This window comes from Mustela putorius, unplaced genomic scaffold, assembly GCF_011764305.1.
Source record: "Mustela putorius furo isolate JIRA1106 unplaced genomic scaffold, ASM1176430v1.1 tig00003869_pilon_pilon_pilon, whole genome shotgun sequence".
Taxonomy (NCBI): Eukaryota; Metazoa; Chordata; class Mammalia; order Carnivora; family Mustelidae; genus Mustela; species Mustela putorius.
The window spans coordinates 13,517,590-13,534,650 of NW_025422021.1; the positions used below are offsets into that span (position 1 = coordinate 13,517,590).

General features: G+C 40.8%; 1 protein-coding gene across 1 annotated transcript in view; it reads right to left on the reverse strand.

Moving 5' to 3' along the window:
* Positions 1-839: 839 nt before the first annotated feature.
* The window catches only part of B3GALT1 (beta-1,3-galactosyltransferase 1), a 524,933-nt gene continuing 508,711 nt past the window's right edge, over positions 840-17,061 (reverse strand). Inside the window, exon 4 of the mRNA XM_045066791.1 lies at positions 840-6,318. Within this exon, the coding sequence (XP_044922726.1) occupies positions 5,109-6,089 (981 nt within the window). The 5' untranslated portion in view covers positions 6,090-6,318 and the 3' untranslated portion in view covers positions 840-5,108. The remainder of the gene's footprint in view (positions 6,319-17,061) is intronic.

Below are 17,061 nucleotides of genomic sequence, written 5' to 3' on the forward strand. Positions count from 1 at the left end.
CAAGGCAGAGGAGCACAGGGAGAAGGAGAAGCAGACTCTCCCTGAGTCGGAAGCCCAATGCAGGGCTAGATCCAGAACTCTGGGATAATGACCTGAGTCCAAGGCAGATGCTTAACCAACTGAGCCACCCAGGTGCCCCGAGAAGAGCAGAATCCTTACCGTTGGGAAACCATGTTGCTTAATTAGGGTTCAATGTTTGTGTCTCCCCTTCTTGAGTCTTTGCAAATGTTCATCCTGAAACCATGCTCAGCCTGGGGGTAGCAGTCCTAGAAGTGGTTTACAGAGGGTAGCTTGCCAGCCTGTGAGCAGCATTTTCAACTTGAGCGTGCTGGAGAATCACCTGTCCGGCTTGTTAAAATAGATTGCAGAGCCACACCCCTAAGTTTCTGGTAGGTTCCAGGAATTTGCATTTTGAACCAGTTCTCACTTGGCACGAATGCTCCTGGTCTAAGACCATGCATTGACACCGTTGCTCTGATATTGGTCGTTTAGAAGAATCACACTGAATACAAATCCATGTATGATATGTTTTGTTAACTCGCGTATGTCAGCTCACCTGATGGACTTAATTGCTTGACCTCTGAGGTATAGCGGTAGTAAATCCAGTTAAATTTCCCAAGTGAAGACCTATTTAGGCTAATTCAGGGTTGATAAGAACAGGAAGTTTTGTCTCTCTCTCTTTTAAAGGTGTTATTTATTTATATATTTATTTTGACAGACAGAGACACAGCAAGAGAGGGAACAAAAGCAGGGGGAGTGGGAGAGGGAGAGGGAGAAGGAGAAGCAGGCTTCCCGCTGAGCTTGGAGCTAGATCCCTGGGATCATGACCTGAGCCAAAGGCTAATGCTTAAGGACTGAGCCACCCAGGCGCCCCAGGAGCTTTTGTCTCTTCAATAGCTATTAGTCTCTTGCTTACAAAGTCAGGCTTCAGCAAGGAACACCTATTTGTCTGCTGTAAAGAATGCCTGGAGAGCATTTCCCCAGTCTGAGCAAACTTTTACTATAGTACGCAATATTCCAAGCGATCTATGTGGGTGACGTGTTAAGAAAGACAGTTTCACCTTGAATTTAATATGTCCTAATTCACCAAGCACGTTGTCAGTATAATGCTCTCTGAATTGGAATCTGTTGACATGTTCAATCCATAGAATTTAAAACAGAGAATTTCCTGAGGCCACCAAGGGGTGAGGGAGACACCAGTTTTCTAAATCCTGAGCAGCCCGTGATCTATGGACCGAACACTCTCTTAGTTGAGTGTTTAGCTGCAACGGGCTCTTGGGATGAGGTCTGGACGATGCGAGCTCTGACCTACGTGGAGGTCGAAGAGAAGGTTAGTGATAAACAACAGGGCGTGGGCTCATCTTAATGGTCACAACCCACCAAAGGGATTCCTTCAAAAAAGAAGCCAAGAGGAAAACATGTTCTCCTTCTGTTTATTTGTCCCAATGGTTTAAAAAAAATCAGCTTTATGGAACCATGATCTTCCTCATGACAGATGGGCTTAAACATAGGCATCGTGCTTTCAATCAACAGTTTACATTTCAAGAGGAAGGTGAAGAAACTGAATGTAAAGACATCTTCAGCATCTATTCGTCATTTTTTCAGTTTTATAACATGGATACAAAAAATAGTATTCTGATTAGCAGCTTGATTGGCAACCCATGTAACCCTAAATAGTACTACAAACCTGGAGAGTGCACTTTTACAGACGATTACGTTTGGCGAAATAGTATGTACAATTCTCACAAATAAATACATAAATAAACAATCATTCATATATAACGATATACCTAAATGTCAATTATCATCAACAAGCGTTTCTAGTAAATTACTTCTTTCATTCACAAGTTACTTGGTTGCTTATAAAAACTATCCTCACCTTTACAGAAGACTAAACCCACGTATTAGGAAAGGTAGAAAAAGAATCCCAGAAGCTTTATGTAAATGTTCCATTGTGTTTTGACAGAAGAGATTCGATTGAAAAACTTCTTCCTTAGCTTCTCCATTAAGAGTTTGTTTCCCCGATATCATCACACAAAGGGGTTTTCTGAATTTCATCCAAATCAAAAAATGATCTTCAAGTTTTGATTTTCTTTATTTAAAAATACGATATTATTTGTTGAGACTGGCATTTGGTCCAATATAAGAAGACTCAAAGCCACGCAAACTAGCCAGCAAAGATAAAACATTTTTTTCCAAAAATAAATTTAAAAAAGAAATTGTAAGAATACAGATACTAAATATTGATACCTTTTGTTATCTAATGCATAATGAACAAAACAGGTAGGGGGACAGTCAGAAGGTTTTTATAAAAATTGTCTGAATGACTCCTGGTATAATACTGTCTGAAACATTTTATGTAAGAGAAATTAAAATACATTTAAAAATGGCTTAAATAATTGAAACCATAATTTGGCCAGTGCCAGAAAATTAAGAAAAGTAGAAAATTAGAGCTTTTCTCCTGATCACTTGACTTAAACATTTTTTTTTTGAACATTCAAAAAATGAAGGGCAAACATGCTTTTGGCTATTGAAACACTGGACAAATGGCCTTGCCTTATCAAGCTCCATGCAGAAGAAAGTGTACATAGCAAGCAGATTCTAGCTATACATACAGGGGAGAAAAAAAATGCCTTTAAAATATATACATATGGTCTTTGATGACTATTTACACGTTTGTCACATGGGCACTACCTAGCATAAAAAAGTTAGGAAATAGTTCTTTAAGACATATGATTCTCCGATTTTTGCTCCCTTTAAAGATTAGGGCTCTATTTATAATGTACACACACACATACATAGAAAACAATTCATAGATGTACATATATGATGTTTATAATGTGCAATTCCTTGACACGAAGGTGGCTTGGCTGAGCATAAGGTAAATGCAAGATGGTAGTAGAAGACACAAGCTCGATTCGGCTAGGTGCCTGACATGTGAACCAAGTACAAAGTCATGAGATTTTTCCAATGACTGGAACTTACAGCAGTTGAGGGTTGGGGGTTAGAGAGGGGCTCACCTTGTGTTGATCTATCTCTCCCCAGGCTACCTAATGCTGTTTTCCAATCAAACTCGGCAGTCCGGCTGACTATTTGATGAGGATGTATTGAAGGACAGGAAGACCTGTCTCATATTGCATTCTTTTGGGCTGGGGATAAGAGATCCAGTGTTGTCAAGAAAGAGGCCATGACTTCCATGCGTTCATTTTGCTTACTTGTTTGCTATCAACTTCTAGGGGGAGCTTCGAAAGGTCAGGTTAAAAGAAAAGTTATATTCTTTCAGTTGCAGAGCTGTCTTTGAATGAAAACAAACAGAAGTTTCCTGATGAATAGAAGATGTGCGATGTGTGGGTTTGCAGGGTGCCTGTTCTCCTTCTGATAGAGAGGGACTAGCTCTACCGGCCCTCAAAGATCTTACTGAGAATTCAGATCAGTGTTTCCTGAGATCTAAGTCGATGGGATATAATACATTTTGCAAAGCATGTGATTCAATTATTGTAATATGCTTCCAGCCAGAGGCTCCTCTCCAAAGAAAGGCAGCTGCCTTCACTTTCAGCACCCTGGGAAATCAAGGCATTGCACCTAAGTAAAAACTTACTCATCGAAACCAGAGGAAATGATAGAGAAATCGAAGCTTCTCCAAACACCTAAGATATCCAGGGAAAAGTCAAAGTTTTAGAAGAGTCAGATGCAGTAATAGTTCAGGTTTGATCTTTATGCTGGCAGAATTTATATTTAAGATGATGTTACTACTACTGATGACCAACGTTGTAACTAATTATTTGAGCATTTGGCATAATGCATGACACATTGCATTAGCACCTTTTAAACTAAGGATCTCAAAATACTTAGCAAATGCAATTTGCTCTCACAGCACCTGTGAGGTAGGTGTTTTTTCCATCCATTTTATAAATGAGCATATTAAAGCACAGCAAGGTTAAGATGTCTGCTCACATGACCCAACACGTATGATGGTATCGAGAGAAACTGATCCCAAGCTTCTCTACCTTTGTTTCCTATGAGCTTCAGTCACAGGGCTTCCAGAGCCCCTCCTGGCCCTAACAGCATTGCTGCTAGAGTTACCTGGATGTTGCTGATGTTAGAATATTACATCTATCAACTGTAGGGCTAAAGCATTCAACAACATTGGGACCCATTGAAAGATTATCTCACAGGCTTTGCAAATGTGTGGGAGAGGCATCTTATACTATTGCTAAGCTTGCTTATGTTAATTATAATGCATACGTAAATTTGTATTGTCTCCTCATAATTTATCGTTTTTCTGCCCTCCTACCAATGTACTTCTACATATGTTGCCTTCCCGAGCCAGAATCTGTAAAATGCACTTAGCAACACTGTTTGGAGGGAAGCAGGTGAGATTACATTTGGCAAAATCTCCTTGGAGGCACCAGATAATGTTTGTTTCAAAAGACCAAAAAAAAAAAAAAAAAAATCTTGTTTATTTTTTTAAGTAGCATTTTATATACATTCCACCCGATGACCAGGTTTAATCCTCGGATGAGTAAGCAGAGTTGTTTGAATATTTGATTTTCAAGTTTAAATTTCCATTTATTTAGCTGCAACCTCCCTGCCAGGTCTAAGTTCATTTCTTGGTGGAACGGCAAATACTGCAGACATTACATGGCAAGAGATGTAAAAATTCAATGTAACAGCACACACAGTATTAATAATGACACCGGGCGTGTCTTCCTGACTGTATTATTTCTGAAAAGGTGTTACTTACTTTTATTTTTGCAGAGGTGATATGAAGACGTTACCACAAGTCTTGGTTTCCCAGAACTACATTTTTATCTCAGATGCATGGTATGTAAATTCTAGCCATCGTTAGGATGTTGCTTTTTGAGACAAATGCAATGCCTCAGGACCTGAGACTGAAATCTGGCCCTTTTAACTCATGGATTGTTTCTATGACCAGAGCCCAACATTTGTAAATGGGCAATCCACGAAAGAAATTAGGAGAGGAAAGCAAAAAGCTTTTTACAAAACCCCTACACCGGTTCATTTCCCCTGGTGACACCAGTAAAACACCAACACCTAGGCCCCATTTCTTAAAAAAGAAAAGAACTGTATTTACATCAGTAAAAGTCCTAACATCTGAGATGTTTCTTGCTTGACATGTCATTCCAGATTCTGTGCATTTCTTCTGGAGAGATCTGATGCACGGTGATGACGCGGCGATATCTACACAAACTGTAGGCCATTTTCCAGTGATTGAAGCCACTGTTCTGGAAAGGATGTATGCCCAGTTTTCGAAGACACAGCCCCACATAGACATCTTCAAGGTGAAGCAGCCTTGTATGGAGTGAGGTCTTATAAATGAGTTCAGCCACATCAGCTGAAAAGATATAGCCAGTCCCCGAACAGAACGGTGGGTAGTTACTGTCAGGGTACAAATCCCTGGGCATGTACCACTTACTGCGGACGTCCCGGATTGGCCCACCATTGATGACATAGCCAGTAAAATACCTTCTTCTTGGCTTGGTGGAGGGTTTTAAGAGTTTGTAAATAAGGTTGTCCATGTTTACAAAAATGTCACTGTCTGTTTTCATGACATACTTGGCTTTTGAACAAAAAGTCGCCACCCATCTCATTCCCATTAATGTTTTGAGGGTAAGGTTATGGTAGGAGTCAATGAAGTCTTCCACAATGATGTCGTGGAAGATTTGGCTCTCTTGCTCCACCATCTGATTCAGAACCGGATCGGCGTTCTTACCCAGGAGGAAGAGAGTGGCTATCTTGATCCCTTTGAAGTTGTTCTCATCCCCCCACGTCTCTCGGATTGCCTGGCGGGCGTCAAATTCTTTGTGGGTGGTGCTGATGAGGATAACAAGGAAAGGAATGTTTTTCTCACATTTGTTGGGCTCATTTATAAGAAATTCAAAAGAATGTGGGTTTATAGGTCGAGTTCTTATGTTGCCAAAGGTAAAGTTTTTCCTGGCAACTGTTAGGTGGCTGAAAGGCTTGGAGCCAGTGTAGGAAGAAGTGGGACGAGTTATACTCAGATACCAAAGGGCGCTGGCCCAGCACACAACTGTCAAAACGTAGAGACAGGAAACCTTTGAAGCCATTGTCTTGAGAGCACGTCTATTCCAAATATGGAAGAATATGCCTTCTTGGCATTAGTTTGTTTTCTTCTTGCAAAGGCAGCATATTACTAATAAATCCTAAAGTTCGATAGAGAAGTGTGAGTGCGGGATTGTCCATGGGTCTTAGTGGTGGTCTGGCATCTCCGCGCTCCCTTTACTTTTTTCCAAATCTGATAGAAGGTTCCATGATGCATAAATCTTCCTCTTAACTCTGCAAAATCAATAAAGTACAGTTGTCATTCAGATTTATTTAGTCACTTTACATCCTCAAATAAACATAGTAAGAGTGTTAGAATTACCCATGATAACTCAAATCGTAAACGTAATCATTCATTTCCACCACTACTGAAACCTTCCTGACATGACCATTCTCCCTTTCCTTCACGGGATAGAGGTTATTTATGTTTATTCATACCCAATTAATGAGTATTAGATTACAGACTCCAGAGGAACATGAAGTACACTGAACATCACTAATTAAAAAAGACTTTCCCTTCTTCACAAAAGGACCTTTTTGCTGTTAAATATCTTCTGACACTGAAGTCTTCTTTCAAGCAGGAGAGGCTCACACAGGGCCTCCTATCTCTTTTCCATGCTTCTAAGTCTAAGTGTTTGCTTGCTCAACTCTGATGATGTAGTCCGTTCTCAACATCCCTCTTGTTTCTCTAGCTCTATATTTGAAAATGTGTGCATGACATCTGGAAAATCTCTGCTCAAACGGTCTCTCTGGGCTCTGACTTACAATAATTCCTTACTTTTCATCACTTTTTCCTAACTTTGATTCCCATGAATGTTAGTCCCTAATTCTCAGTTTCCTAGGAGGCTTCATATGAAGAAGACATTTACCCTGGGGCATGGACACCATCACCCAAGGGGTCTTTCAGAGAGCTGGCAGCATTCATTTTGTAGTTGATCTAAATGGTATCACGTTTAGTGGTTTTCAGCAATTCACCCTGATTTTCCTTTGGTGAAATTATGCTGGCCCCTTTCAATCCTTTTTATACAGTTACACTTGTCAGTAACCACAGCAGGAGTATAATAAGAGACACAACTGAGCTTGGGGCCACAGATCCAATGAAGATGGAAAGAATGCTTTAATTGGTTCACATTAAAAAGTTATCTTTTGGAACGCTAATTCTTTCTAGAACTTGAGCTGCTCTTATAGCCAGTAAAAAAATATATGCCAGGCTACAAAGTCCATTCATGTTAAAAATTGTCTCTTCCTTCCCAGTTAGAGCAAAACGCAGTAGCCCTAGAAGACAAAGATGGTAGATCATGGATATCAACTTCAACAAAGTCCACTTCAGAGAAAACTATGCACTTAAATGGACAGACTGTGTTGAATGAATTTAATTGGGATTGCAGATTGAAAATAAGGCTTCCAAGCACAATATTCATAATGAAATGAAAAGACATGATGGGCAATAGCAGAGATAACACACATCCTCTCACTGAAGCCAAGAGCTGCCTGTGAATATATGATCCATACGAGACCAGCAATAACTCAGTGTGGTTACGGTTCTAACTAAATGAATATTAGAATGGCTTCAAGCAGCATGACTCTAGGCATAGGCAGGCCTTCATCCGACCCATAATAAGTACTCTCTAAATAGAAGCTCCAGTATCCTTGGCTCCGGAAGGAAATGTCCGCTCTAAGGTGCGCCATAGCTGATAAAAACGACGTGATGTGTGGCAAGCTTTGAAACTTTAAATAGCAAGCGAAACGAAGGGAAAAGCCCGCAGTAGAGTTTAGAAAAGGGCTTCTCAACTTGGAATATATAGACAGCAGCTTGATCTGAATGCCAAAGGTGTGTGAGTGAGTCTCAAGGTAGCACTAGAAGCCAGACTTTCTCTGTCATTGTTCCAGGCTAGTTTCTGTTTCTTGTAAGCCTGCCGTTATCATCCTAGAGCCCTTGTCACTTTTCAAACTTTCCTACTAAACTGTGAGTCATCTATTCCTAAGCTGCTATACCTAAAGTACACACTGGAAGGGGCATCCCTCAAGCTCTCTTCTTGAGCCCCTACTCACATGGGGGCCTGTGAGGTAATGGAAACATGGAAGCAGAGCCCATACTCCTCCTTGAGGAACACATGGTCCAGGAGGAAAGATTTCCTGTAAATGATTAAGACAGAGAGATAGAAAATTTCCTCACGAGGCTTCGGGAGGACACAGGAGAGGTGGGCTGGTGGGCAGGGTGTGGGCGGACCAGATCCTGTCATGCAGACTGCGCACCACATCTCCACGGGGTGCCATTCCCATAGACTGAGCTGTGAATCGTACTCCTTCACCCCATCCGGGACTGAGACGACGAGGTGCCTTGGGGAAGACGCCATACAAAAGTTATCTAAGCTGAGTCTTCAAGGACAAGTACAAACTATCTGGACGAAGGCCCGACATCTGAGGCCGAGGGAACTACCTATACAAAGACATGAAGTGAGAAGCACGGGGTGTGCCTAGGCTGCCAGTTATGGAGGAAGGGAAGAGGACAGGGTGCCGGGGAGGAGGGTGGTGATGGTGAGCTTTCAGGCTCTCGCGATGAGCAGGGGGTATATGGTGAGTGCTGAGTGCTGAGTGGTGCTCAGAAACTGTTCTGAGCTGATCCGCCATCTTTGCAATCTAAGGCGTGTAAGGGAGGATGTTTACCATCACCGAGGAGTAAAACATGTCCACTGGTTTCAACAGCAATTTATTTTTCCTTATTAAGGATTTCTTTTTCCCACAGTTCTATGCCCCAGAGGAATAAGTGACAATTTGTTTTCTTTGACACGCTTCTGTGTGATTTTCTGGGGGAAGGGACTCCATAAATAACAGGTACTTGGGCGATTTAGAAAGACCTAAAAAAGGGAGAAATGTAAGAGAACTAGGGGAGAGCAGGCATAAGGTTTATGTATTTAGGAACACTTTTCATAGAAGAATGAGCATTCTTTCTCAGTCAGCTAATGAGCATGGCACTTCTTCCATTGTTATTTCAGGTCTTATTTTATTTTATTATTTTATTTATTTATTTTTTGTAGGTTTCATTTTAAAAAGCCTGTAGTACGCCAGATACTGAGCTATGCGCTGTGCACGCCATGCCGTGTATTTTATAGAGGACACCCCATCCGGTGTTATAAGAGAGGTACTGTCTCCATTTACGGTTGAGAAAATGGAAACTCAGAGATATTAAGTAGCTTGCTCAAGATCACACAGCTAGCAAGCGACTAAGTGCGTAGTCATCTCGAGCTTCCTAAGGCCCGTTAGGACGATGGGCAAATTCTTGCACGGGTGAGCCCAGGGTGGCAGGGCGCAATGCACGCTGCTTCTCTCCCAGCCACCTACATATTGCCTAGTTCATTCTGGTCCATGACACACTGCATGACACCAGTCCTATGGGGATCCTTGATCATCAAAAAATGATGACTTGTCAAGAGCACATGAAAGCTGGGTGCGGGGGGGGGCAGGGGTGGGGGGAGCTGCAGCTGTCGAAGGGCTTCAGAAACACATTGCAATTCCCTTTCTCGGAAGCCCCGAAACACACGCATGTAATCACACTCACACACTGAAGGAATCACTCTTTCTACCTACTTTTTTCAGACAGGAGGACCAAAATAAGCACAGTATTATTATTACATCCTAGCCCCCAATAAATGCAAGCAATCACCAATAATAACAGAGGATCTGCAATGGGGAAAGGAACCAGCCTAGAATCTGAAGAGCGGACAAAGATAATGTGTACCTACGGGAAGGGGTGCTAGAGAGCATCCTGTTTGCTTACAATGAAATAGATTTCTCAGGTGGCCAGAGAAGAACAAATACATGCCTCTGGAACAGAAATGGCAATGTAAGCAAAGAGAAGAGAGGGTAGCAGCAGGCTGCATTTAATTCTAAAGCATCATTTTTTGTACATTGGTTGAAGAAGTTAGTGTTGGGCAAGATGTCCATGCTTTACTCCTTGAGCAATCTGAACTTGCCACGTGGCTTTCTATGCCTCTGTAGCCTTAAGTATAAAACAAGAGCAAAAATAACATCTATATTACCGCCAACAGCATTATAGCTATTAGCAATTATCACTGATCCTGCCCTTATTTTATACTGAAGATGAGCTTCTGGGAGATTTGTTGCTAGTCAATTGGTACTATGATATAAAGAATGGCTTCTAATGGCGATGATGGGATTATGTCAGCTGATTAGTTCATGATTTGGGGTCCAGGGCACCTATGTCAATTGATTCTTCTAAATCCATAGGATTGTGGTCAGCTTTTTGGTCTAGCAAATATACTGTACAGATTGCCTACTAGAGAATTCTGTTTTCTTCTTGGAAAAAAACAAAGGCAAAAGCCCACCAAAAAGCAAAGAAAACATCAGCTGACAAGTTCTAGGGAACTTGAATGTCACAAAGCAGAATCCTCTGGAGGGTTCTTTCAGTTTCACGAAACTTAAAAAAGTCCCGTTTAACAGACACACTAATGTATTAAAATACAACGTCGCACATGGTGTATTTGTCATTCCTTTTAGCAGCCCTACTACAACCACAGACGCTGATGACACATTAACTTGTCATCCGTTAAATACAAATACCTCCAAATGGAAACATTCCTCTCTAACACTTGAAAGATTTCCTCCCTGGAGGCCTTGCTGTATCACAGACTACCTCGTTCATAGAACCCGTTAGTAGCTAGCCACCTTCACCTTTCAGGAAGTTAATGGGGCAGAATTTTCGATTTAAGGAGCACATGTTTCCCCTAGAAATCACATTGGGTAAGCTGTTATTTTGAGTAATTTATTTTTTAAAAAGCCCCTAAATGTGCCCAAATTCTTCTCTTGCATGGCCAGAAGTTAGTGCAGAGGAAGTGGGTAGATCTCTTGGGTGAACTGTGCATAGTTTGGGGTGTCAAGTTCATGTCTTTCTCTGTCAAGGTTTAGGCAAGTACAATCAGTACTGATTTCCTATGCCCCGGTTGCCACTGAGTTGGTGTGGCTGTCATTGCAGCTTCCTGGCACCCAAGGGTAAGGCTGCTTGTGCTGCTTCTGTTCCCTGGTGCCACAAGGAGTGTAAGAATAACCCTAAGTTCTGATTTCCCTTGGATTTCCAAATCTACTTCATTTGTTCGCCAGAGACGTACTGAACACCTGTTAGAAACGCCAGGCCTTGTTCTACAATCTGGAAAGACAGATGGTGGCTTACTTTCTAGGAAATGTAGGCAGAAAACAAACGCATGGTAAATGAATACAAAAATAGGTTCAGGTAGCCCTAAGTGACGCAAATACGTTGGGCAATGGAATAAAGACTGAGTAGAGGTAGACTGAGTAGAGGGAGGGGAGTAACTTTAGATGAACTGGTCACTCTCTGAGACGGTGATATCTGAGCTGAGAACAAAAAGCTTTATGATCTCCAGTCTAGTCATTGAATCTTTAACTAACTTTTTGGCTCTCTGCTTGGCTCTTTGGGATTAGTCCTTCATTAGGAGGATCCTTTTGGTTTTTGATCTCTGCTCCTTTCTTGTCTTTTGGATCTTCTTGGCTTCATCTTTCCCAGTGGTGGCCTTTTTGCCCACTCTTGCAAATACCTTCAGCCTCTAGAGATGTAGTTTATTGGTATTAGTAGGTTATATGTATTAGTTTGCTAAGGTGGCTACAAGGAAGTCCCATAAGTTGGGTAGATTTATTGTTTCATAATTCTTTTTTTAAAATTAATTTTAGGCAGTGAACAGATAGTGCAATATTGGTTTCTAGAATAGGATTCAGTGATTGCTCACTTACACACAACACCCAGTTCTCATCCGAACAAGTGCCCTCTTTAATCCCCCTCACCCATCTCGCCCATTCTCTACTCACCTCCCTTCATCAAGCCTCAGTTTGTTTACTATTGTTAAGAGTCTCTTATGGCTTGTTTCCTTCTTCCCTTTTTATTCTTTCCCCTTTCCCATATGTCCATCTGTTTTCTTTCTTAAATTCCACACATGAGTGACATCATATGGTATTTGTCTTTCTCTGTCTGACTTATTTCACTTAGCATAATATACTCTAGCTGCATCCATGTCATTGCAAATGACAAGGTTTCATTCTTTTTCATGGCTAAGTAATATTCCATTATGTGTGTGTATTTTTATATATATTATATATATATATATATATTATATATATATGAATAACATCTTCTTTATCCACTCATCAGTTGATGGACATTTAGGCTCTCTCCACAGTTTGGCTAGTGTTGACAATGCTGTTATAAGCCTCAGGGTGCATGTATCCCTTTAAATCTGTATTTTTGTATTCTTTGGGTAAATACTTAGTAGTGTAATTACTGGGTCATAGGGTAGTTCTATTTTTAACTTTTTGAAGAACTTCCTGTTTTCCAGAGTGGCTGCATCAGTTTGCATTCCTATCAACAGTGCAAGAGGATTCCCCTTTCTCTACATTCTTACCAACACCTGTTGTTCCTTGTATTGTTTCACAATTCTGAATGCTAGAAGTCTGAGAAGATGTTGGTGGGGTGGTTCCTTCTGAGAGCTATGAGCAAGAATCTGTTCCATATTTCTCTCCTAACTTCTCGTGATTTGCTGCCAATCTCTGGCACTCTTGGCTCATAGATGCACTAACGAGATCTATGCCTCCATCTTTACACAGCATTTTCCTTTCCCAGTGGGTGTCTGTGTGTCCCAGTTTTCCCTTTTTATAAGGACACCATCACATTAGATCAGGGCCTACCCTAATGGTCTCATTTTAATCTGATTACTTCTGTAAAGACCCTATTTCCAGAGAAGGTCACATTCTGAAGTATTGGGGGTTAGGACTTCAATGTGTCTTTTTGGCAGGAGGACACAGATTCATCCATAACATCTGCTTTCCTGGATACCAACAAAATGAAATATTTGGCTCCACACGACTTCATTTCTTCACATTTTATGTTCTTGATTTGAGCAGGTAAAGTTTTGGGTTTTGATAAACTAACTTTTACAGGATGAACAATTTGTAATTAGTATTCAAAGAAGAATGAAACATGAATGTGTAAAGAGACTCAAAATTTGGCTTATTTTTAGGTTAAAGAAAAAGTTAGTTTTTGTTTTTTTTTTTTAATAAGACCAAATAAAGAACATGGCATAGTTTTCAAGAGTCCTGTGCTTCTGCTGCTTTCTCTTTCCTTTAAGGTACCCCCTCCACACACGAAAAAAATCATCCCATAATTAGTTGGAAAGTGAAGCGAGGACGCTAGCTTCTTTCCCAAAAGGTTGGGGTCAACAATTCCCAAGAAACTGACCTGGTTTCTGGAGAATAAGAATGATTCTCCAGCGTCACCTCAAACTACCGGCATTCCTATTATTCAGTAACAATTTTGAATATGCAGAGACCATATGGTACTACAAAAGTGGTTTGAACATTAAAATCCATGTAGTAACTTTAAAACATGGTCCAAAAGAGGATCCCGTTGGAAAAAATCAACCCAGTTTTAACCAGTTAAAAGAGAGGAATAAAAGGAAGACAGAAATTAAAAAAAATAAAAAAGAAAGAAATGAGAAGGCAGGGAGAGAAAGGGATAACTACTCATGTTTATGAAAAGCTCTTGAAATGGATGAGAAGCTGGCTGTATAGCACATGACGATACTGGGGAGGGGAAAAGAGATCCTGTCTGAAAAATGTTTTGATCTCAAACGACTTTCCTCAGAGCTGGCGTATGAGGGAAATCAAAGAATCTTCATTCTGTGGGGAAATACAAGAACTCAGACTGCAACAGAACTAATTGATAAACGAGCCCCAAAGGCCAGAGATTCTACTTGGCTGCATTAATTTGGCAAATGGTTATCTTAATCCCCAACTCCCTCCCTTCCTCTCACTCTCGTAATTATGCTCTAAATAAGCACAGGAGAGGAAGAAATAAAGCACTATTAACATTAGATAATGGTCCTTGAAGGAAGAATTTCATAAACCATTATGTTATACAGCTTGCTAACTTATTATCTCTCCAAATCACGGAGGGCTGGTTTTCTCTCCTACCCTTTCTTTGAAGTCAGTCTCCTTGGCTGTGGAAGGCACTGTGCCCACAGAAGTGGAAATCCCTGAAAGCTCATCGGAGTAAGCGTTCTCACTCCTCTGCCTCAGAAAGACAAAGAGCAAATTTGTTCCTTTAAAAAAATTTAACTGTGATTCCTTTCAGATTCCCCATAATTGAACTTGCCCAACAGATCATTTGCAACAAGGAAACGGCAGAAAGCAAAAGGTAATATTCATCATCTTTTGCCAGTTGTGAAAGCATTTCCCTCTCCAATCTGGAAGAGATTATTTGAACCTTTCTCCTTTCAGTTCAATATACCTTGAAATTTATTGTAAAGGTCTTTATAAGTTCCTGCACTCAAAAGGACGGTGCCAACTTGAAAGAGGAGTGGTCAGGATGAGGATGTCTTTGTGTGGGCTTACGGCTCTTGCTATTCTGAAAGCTACACTCTTTTTCATGGCCGAAAGAGTACACTTCAAATGAGAGGAGAAGATTATAGCTTTCTTCAAATCAATGTGTTGCCCTAGTTCTAGAATTCAGAGAATTTTTAAACATTGCTGCAGTCCTCTCAGGGAAAAATGAAAATGAGGATGTCTCATTATTTTAAATAAATGCTTGGCTTCCTTTGCAGTGATGGATATGGTGCCTTGATGGCCTTAGATGAGACACATTTTTAAAGATGGGCAGAGCCATCACTTATTTAATCACAGGAGCCTGGGAGCCTGGCAGTGTGGTAGGGCCTTCGGTTGGGCTTCGCTGCTGGGAAAGAGACGCCAGGATGTTTTATTACAGATGTGGAAGAGGATGAGAGGTAAGACATCTTACTCATATAAACGGCAGCTGGGAGATTTTAAAAGTGATGAACTCTGCAATACCAAAAATAAGTATTCATTTGGCCCATTATTTTGGGGAGGGGAAGCCGATATAAATGGATATTACTGGAAACCAGGATGATGTTAGGGTCTTGCTATCTAAAATTTACAATGTCTAAGGAGATATTTCTTAGCCCATTCCACCGAGGTAATATTTTAGGTCATATTTCAAAGAATGATATTAGTAACATGAAGGAACTGATAACATCATATGCAAAAGAACCTGAAATTCTTATTTTCCTTGTGTTTCCTTTTCTAACTCAAATGCCCCTTTAAACAATATCAGTTTCTCAGAATACATAGTAGCCAAAAATAATTTTGTGTGGCTGCTGCCAATGGAAATTATCTTGTAGGCAGTCAGTCCTTTGGCACTGTGAGAGCTGGATTCTACTCTCAGATGTCTGGTCGTCTGCTCTGGGATCTGAGCATCTTTCTACCTTTGTCTCCCTGTCTATAAAATGAAAATGGTAACATCTGGACATACTTTGCTGGATCACCGTAGGGATCAAATAAGATGCTGTTTGAAAATACTCCAGAAGCTAAATACTGCTACATGAATGGAGAGTCTTATCGTTATTAATAGAAACATGATAAATAAGAGACAAATCCAGAGAGGATCACCTATAAAATGTCTCATGAGCAACTATCAGTCCAATGCATCTTGACTAACCGGGGCAAAAGCAGTTTCCTTACCTGGCTGATACTCACAAAAGGGAAAAAAAGCTTGGCAGTTGACTGTTTCCATAAGATTCAATTTCATTTTATAATGTGTGTATTAAGAGGTCTTGTACTTCTGTGGAAAGGGGAAGCTAGAGGAAACGTTATGATTCTTAGTAGCACTAATGTGATGAAGAATTAGATTTTTTTCAAATGTAACTTTAGAATATCTAAAATCTACCAGATTTAAATAGCGCTCTGCATAGTGTTTACACAGTCGTCATTAACATTCTATGTACATTAAAGTATAGTCTGAAATGGCTATCCCATGACTATTTTAAAGATATTTAAGACAAAGCCAATTCAAGATTTATCTTATCTTGGGGCGCCTGGGTGGCTCAGTGGTTTAAGCCGCTGCCTTCGGCTCAGGTCATGATCTCGGGGTCCTGGGATCGAGTCCCACATCGGGCTCTCTGCTCGGCGGGGAGCCTGCTTCTCTCTCTCTCTCTCTCTCTCTGCCAGCCTCTCTACCTACCTGTAATCTCTCTCTGTCAAATAAATAAATAAAATCTTTAAAAAAAAAAAAAAAAGATTTATCTTATCTTATCTAATCGAACCTATCCACAATTACTATTACAAGGTATATGGTCACTTCATTACTTAGCTAAGGGGCTTTGCAGTTTTCAGCATTAGAACGGCTTTGTGAATTGCTCTAGAAATGCACCCAAAGGAAAGCCTGGCTGACAAGGAGTTCTGTTTGGCAGAGCAGCTTTTTAACCACACCCTTTTTTTGGGAATCTGTGATTGTGTGCATTATTTTCTTAAATTAGTACCTACTGGCCAGTCAGGTGAAAAATACTGCCCTTGATGGCCATTCTCATCCTCAGTCATCCATTTGGGTCTTCACAGTGCTTACCTCTTTCAATTCCCAGCATTTCTCCCCACAAGGTATTGGCCAAACTCGTGCTCAGCTTCACCCCATCGGATACTATTTGGTTAGAGATTTCCCTCTCTATACACTCCCTTCTTTTTTACAACTTCCTTTTTGCTTAAGATTCTTATTTGCCCAATGGTTAGAGACCAAGCCTGCCACTGTTGATCCTAATGGCACCTTCAACTCTTCACCACAACCCCACTGTACAAAGCTCTTGAATCTGTGAGGCTGCACTGGACTCCTCTCACTTGGATTCCATGGGCAGGGCTCAAGACATTTATTTCCCCCAACGTCTCTGAGGCTCAATTCCCAATTCTCAATTCCTGTGTCATTTCACCACTCTCCCTTCCCCACTGCACCAGCTTTCCACAGTCATCTGCCATCTTTATTCTTACTCCTGAGCCTTTAAATTTTATGGGTAAGGTCTCATTGTCAAAGAGACTTAGACAATTTGGTCTCCTGGACAAAGCACAGGATAGACAGTCAACAGAAAAAGAGCCAAGCTGTAGTTCTCTCATGAA